The sequence below is a fragment of the Dreissena polymorpha genome, chromosome 7 (assembly GCF_020536995.1).
Source record: "Dreissena polymorpha isolate Duluth1 chromosome 7, UMN_Dpol_1.0, whole genome shotgun sequence".
Taxonomy (NCBI): domain Eukaryota; kingdom Metazoa; phylum Mollusca; class Bivalvia; order Myida; family Dreissenidae; genus Dreissena; species Dreissena polymorpha.
The window spans coordinates 59,099,005-59,105,004 of record NC_068361.1 but is presented as its reverse complement, the minus strand read 5'-3'; the positions used below and the strand labels follow the sequence as shown (position 1 = coordinate 59,105,004).

General features: G+C 47.6%; 1 protein-coding gene across 1 annotated transcript; it reads right to left on the bottom strand.

The window, feature by feature from the left end:
- Positions 1-2,424: 2,424 nt before the first annotated feature.
- Positions 2,425-5,249, bottom strand: LOC127839741 (uncharacterized). Its single transcript, XM_052368128.1, has 4 exons — positions 4,000-5,249; positions 3,698-3,780; positions 2,936-3,610; positions 2,425-2,652 (listed from the first exon to the last, which is right to left on the bottom strand). Exons 1-4 carry the CDS (start codon positions 4,913-4,915, stop codon positions 2,425-2,427), a joined length of 1,902 nt encoding a protein of 633 aa, XP_052224088.1. The 5' UTR covers positions 4,916-5,249.
- Positions 5,250-6,000: the final 751 nt, after the last annotated feature.

The following is a 6,000-nucleotide window of genomic DNA, read 5'->3' as shown; positions in this document are numbered from 1 at the left end:
TTAAACTGAGACAGCTCTTCCATCCACCGTGCCAGTTGTCCCTGTGGTTCCTTGAAACGCAACAACCAAGTCAAACTTGAGTGGTCAGTCCTGATTATGAAAGGCCTGCCTAACAAATAATGTCGAAATTGACGTGTGAAACGTACTACCGCCAACAGCTCCTTTCTGGTAGTACAATACCGTCTCTGCTCTTTGGTCAGGGCATAGCTACCGTAAGCTATTACCCGTTCCTCTCCATGTTGCAACTGAATTAATTCAGCTCCTATGGCGACGTCCGATGCGTCAGTATCCAGGATGAACTCATCATTCTGGTTTGGGAGCCCTAGTACCGGGGGAGATGTCAATGCCCTTTTCAAGGCATCAAAAGCATCCTGCTGTTCATCTTCCCACCGGAAGAGACTCTTGCCCGTTACCCGGTACAATGGCGCCGCTATATCCGAATAATTTTTTATAAAAACCCGGTGATAGTTTGCCAAACCGGTGAATCGTTCCACATCCTTCGAACACGTTGGTACTGGCCAATGTAAAACAACCTTAATATCAGTATCGGTCATGGCGATTTCATTGCTACTCACTCTGCGACCCAGAAACTCAATCTCACGCTGGAAAAGGACACATTTTTTGGCCTTCAGCTTCAAACCATGCAAGCGAAATCTGGCCAAAGCATCTCGAAGATTCGAAAGATAATGAGTGAAGGAGTTACCTAAAACCATGACGTCATCAAGGAAGGCCAACATTGTCTCCCAGTTGAGACCCCTAAGAACCAGGTTCATTACCCGGGAATAGGTCGCAGGGGCATTGCAGAGTCCGAATCCCATTTTTACATGCTGGAATAGGCCATACTTGGTGACAAACGCCGTCTTCATCCGGTCTTCCTCCGCTATGTTCACCTGCCAGTAAGCTGAGTTGGCATCAAGCTTTGAAAACCAAATACTGCCTGCTAGCGTATCAAGACAATCATCAATCAAGGGTAAGGGGAACACATCCTTAACTGTGACGTCGTTCAATTTCCGGTAGTCAATGCACCACCTGACACTACCGTCTCGTTTCCGGATCAGCACTGGCGCTGAGGACCACTCCGACGTCGATTCCTCGATCACACCGGCCCTCAACATCTTCTCAAGATGTGACTCCTCCTCCTTTACAAACATGGCGGGTGTCCGCCGCATACGCTCGGTGACCGGTAGGGCGTTTCCGGTATCTATAGTGTGAGAGATAGCCGTGAAATTTCCCAGGTCAAATTCGTCCCTGGCAAACACATCCTGATACTCAGTCAACAGGCCCGCCAGTTGTTTTCGCTCTAACTCATTAAGATGCTTTTCGGAACGTTCGTACAAATCCCGGATGTGCTCCGGTAATGCTTTCGTCATTACTGGATCCACAAGAGAGCAGGCTTGTACCCGGCATCCCCCTGAGTCTGGGGTGGTAGAGTCATTGGAAAGATACTCTGCAACCGGATACGCCCTCGCAATAAGAAAGTTCTTTTTAACTAATTGCACGCGGTCCGTAGGGTTAAGTAGGCACAGTACGGGGTCCGAACCCGCAGACAGTACCACCCTAGGGACAAGCAACTTTGAATTGCCGAATGATTCCACCACATAGTCTGTCTCAAATTTAGACATATTGCATTTCACCCTTACAACAGAATTGGGGGGTATCACTCTTCTCTTCCCCACTCGCACCTCAGCGACCCGTGGTTGTCCGTCTGTTGACCCAGAATTAAGGCTCAGAACCTGTCCATCAAATATTAAAGTGGCCTCCGCCATGTTAAGGATGGCTTTTCCCGTATTGACCAGAATATCAAATCCAAGAAGCATATCTGTGTCAATCGGGGCTACGTACAATTGTTCTTTGTACCAACAATTGCCAATTTTCAACTTAATTGGGCCCACAATAAAACCTTGCATGGACATGTCCTTGCCCGCAGTCAACAGCTTAACGTCGCGTAATTTAGGAGGAGGGTGCTTCATGGACTTATAAATTTTTTCGGATATGATGCTGACCTCGGACGCAGAGTCAACAATAGCATTAACTACAATGTCCCCCACCTGCACATTCATGCAGAACAGGGAAATTGAACTTGTATGGCTTACACGAACTACTTCCTGTTGGACCGACTGTTTAGCCGGCACAGGCATCTTCTCCTTTTTGGCCGCGGACGTCAAGGTCGGACATGGGCCGCAGTGCCCGACCTTCTCTAGTTTAAATCTCTTTGTGGGGCTTGATTGGGCATTGGGCATTCCCGTTGGAAATGGCCCACAGTGCCACATTTAAAACAAGCTCCATTGTTCCTATTGCCAGGGGCGGGGTTGGGCCTTGGGCATTCGCGTTGGAAATGGCCCACAGTGCCACACCTAAAACAAGCTCCATTGTTTCTATTATCGGGTCTCCTACCGAGACCTTGAGGCTGACGTACGTCAGGGTTCACCGCCGGCTGGTAGGGATACCCTCGATTGACGAAAGGATTATTCCCTCTCCCTCCGACGCCCCTTCCGTAGGCGTTAGGCCCTTGATACCCCCTTCCGCCACCTCTACCTCCATTAAACATCCCCTGACGTTGGGTATTGTATCCTTGGTTTGGAGCGTTCCCTGGAAAGGGGCCTGCTCGTTGCCCACCATTTGCTCCACCTGTCCCAGGACGGTTAAATGGAACTGGCGGTTTGACATGGGAATCAATACCCGAACTTCCACAAGAGATATTCAGTTTTTCAACCGCACCTTGTAATTGGGCCATCACTTGTGTTAGTTTATCAAAAGCCAACCCACTTACAGGCTGGGTTGTCTGCTCTGGGTTCACCATGTGAACCCGCTTAGTTTCGTCCGATTTCCCTTTATGACCATCCCTTTGAGAAGGGGCACAAGCCAATTGAATATGGTTAAACATTTTAATTTTTTCAATGGCCTCTCCAATCGACTTCGGTTGCTGAATGCTCACCTGTCGGCCGGTTTCTCTGTCCTGTAACCCGTGGCAGAATTTTGCCACTGCCTGCTCGGTGGCGTATACTTGGGGCAGATCTCGGAATGCCTTAGTGGCTAGCGTGAGTACGCGATCCGACCACTCATCCAATGATTCTCCTACTCCCTGAGAAATTGCCTGGAAACGCCCTTGCGCAGTAGCAGGGAGCTCTTTGGCATCGAAACGCTCTTCCAGACGATGCAGTAATTCCTTATAAGGGACAGTTTTCCTGCCGTCAGTTAATACAGCATAGAAGTCCGCAGCTTTTCCCACCAAACACCAAACCAACCCATCAGCGCACTCATCATCTGACCATTGGTGCAAATTGGCATAGCGCTCAAACTTGCCCCGGAAAACGGGCCAATTGCTTCGACCATCAAACTGTAAGGTTTTAGGTATTCGGGTAATCACATCCCGAGTAGCAGGGTTTGGTGTAGTTGCAGGCAGGAGTGCAATAGGAAGGCTCGGTATTACCGGCGGGTTGATGAGCGCCAGAGTAGCCTGCTGATTGGGTAGGCTAGGTGGGTTTATGGGCACTGGATTAGCAGGCTGATTTTGTACTGGCTGATTAATGGGTACCAATGTAGCAGGCTGATTGTACATGCTAGGTTGGTTGTTGGGTACCTGGTAAGCAGGCTGATTTTGTACCGGTTGGTTGATGGGTACCAACGTAGCAGGCTGATTATACATGCTAGGTTGGTTGTTGGGTACCTGGTAAGCAGGCTGATTTTGTACCGGTAGGTTGATGGGTACCAACGTAGCAGGCTGATTGTACATGCTAGGTTGGTTGTTGGGTACCTGGTAAGCAGGCTGATTTTGTACCGGTTGGTCGATGGGTACCAACGTAGCAGGCTGATTGTACATGCTAGGTTGGTTGTTGGGTACCTGGTAAGGAGGCTGATTTTGTACCGGTTGGTTGATGGGTACCAACGTAGCAGGCTGATTATACATGCTAGGTTGGTTGTTGGGTACCTGGTAAGGAGGCTGATTGTATACACTTGGTTGATTGATGGGTACCTGGTTAACAGGCTGATTGTATACAGGTTGATTGGGTACCGGGTTAGCGGGCTGATTGTAAACAGGTTGATTGATGGGTACCTGGTTGGATAGCACAGACCCATGATTTGGATAAATAAAGTAAGGTGTGCTTGTGGTCGGAGGATTGGGAAGTTCTTGCAATGCCTTCATGAGGGTTGCTTGGGGTAGGGACGTCTCAATTTTTCCTCCAAATGCGCCCTGGTGCATGCGTGATGGGTATGTGGGGGAAGGTTCTTCGGTTTTATAGGCGACTGGACTGCGCCACCTAAGACCCGCCTCGCTGTCTGCTCTTCCCCACGGCAACTTCTGTTCCCTACGTCCAGCGGGGGTATGAGATAAATATCGGGGTATGGGGGTTTGAGACAAAGTCTGCAAGGAAAGGAAAGGTCTTGGCCTGGAGGAGGGGCTGGGTGTTGATATTTGGTCTGGACCAGCCAATTGGTGTTGGACAGGAATGGGAAGTGATCTTTGGACCAGGGGTTGTGACCAATTTTGCAACTGCGATTGCAGTTCCGAAATACTCTCCTCCAGGGTGTTAATCTCTGCGGTAAGCGCAGCCCTTTCTCGTGCGTCTGGCCGGTTCCTTGGCGCACCTAACCCCCACCCCCCGTGTGGGACTAACTCACCAGTATACAACCGCCCCATATCTTCCTCATCTTCATCCAAGGTTATTGCAAATAACCTTGGATTCGGACGGAAGTCCAGCATCTGCATGACCTCTTCATCCAGAGGTCGCCGCATTAGTATTCCCAGAGATTCGGGATATACGTTACCCGCATTCTCCCGGAGATTTACAATGGCTTTAGCCAATTTCGGTCCAATCCCCGGAACGGAGGTCAAAACATGAGGAGGGTCAAAGTTTACCTGTACCATCCTGACCGGTGTCCTTGGTGTGGCGGGTCTACTGCCCATATCCGCCATTTTAGTTTTAAATGTTTGGCAGACAACAACAACCAAAAAAAAAACAAACACACAAAAAAAACAACAAAAGGAAAAAGTCAATGAAAAATTCGTGTGACAATGACAATAATGTAAAAAAACGTTTACCTTTAACCTATAACTATCTTAGACTGGCCCACCTACCACGTGAACTCAAAAACTTCCCATATCCATTATTAATTGAGAAATTTACAATGAAGGAAATTTAAACAAAAACAAAAAAACAAAAAACGGACTGGAAGTTACTAAATCCAAAAAATTCCTAAATATAAAACTTGTGCTAAACTGGTAAGGACAATAAAAACGTTTTTCACAAGAAACAATAAATTTCCCACCAAATACCTAACTTCCACGTGAGCTTAAGCCCTAAACTGTGGTAACAACAACAAAGATGGCCGACACGGACGAGTTAACACGTGGCCGGGAAATTCAAATATTTTTTACAATTTAATACAATAATAATAGCAGAAATAGCGTTGCTATAAGATTTGATAGCTAAATCAAGCGTGGATTCGATGTAGCATGGTTCAATCCCCTATTTTTCAATTTTTCAAACACGTGGTCAAGCCAAAAGATACAACCTAAAAAACACAAGACGACACTAAAACCCCACCCGTACTACCAATAAAGTGTTTCTCTAGGTTAACTTTTGCTTGGGGGTTTGAGTACTGGTAATCTATCAGGATAACCCTTAAAACTATAACACTTACGTTATGTTGAAACGCGACGTTCTTCTTAGTATTCTTCGCACAGTCAGAAACAACCTTTCTCGGCCACCGTCCAGCAAGAAGAGAGCGAGAATCTCGTCCCGCGCCTCGATCTTTTGGAACTCATTCCTCGTGCCTCGGCTAACTTCCACCAATCATGCTTGCAGCGGCCAGTTCCCTCTTCGCAAGCGACTGGTGCCCGGCACAACAGGCATCACAAATAATCCAATTCGTATCCTGTAAAGCACAGTATCGATAGCCATTTTGAAAATTATTTTTCGAGAGCGCAATTTTCACGTGCGGCCATTAGTAAGGGACACAACTCCATGTTATTGTGTGGTATAAACTGATAAAGTCAGG

Coding starts and splice junctions, on each gene's coding strand:
- LOC127839741 (XM_052368128.1), bottom strand. CDS start 4,915: ATGGCGGATATGGGCAGTAGACCCGCCACACCAAGGACACCGGTCAGG. Junction 3,611..3,697: donor CTACGTTGGTACCCATCAAC/CTACCGGTACAA, acceptor GTACCCATCAAC/CAACCGGTACAAAATCAGCC. Junction 2,653..2,935: donor ACAGAGAAACCGGCCGACAG/GTGAGCATTCAG, acceptor TCAAACCGCCAG/TTCCATTTAACCGTCCTGGG.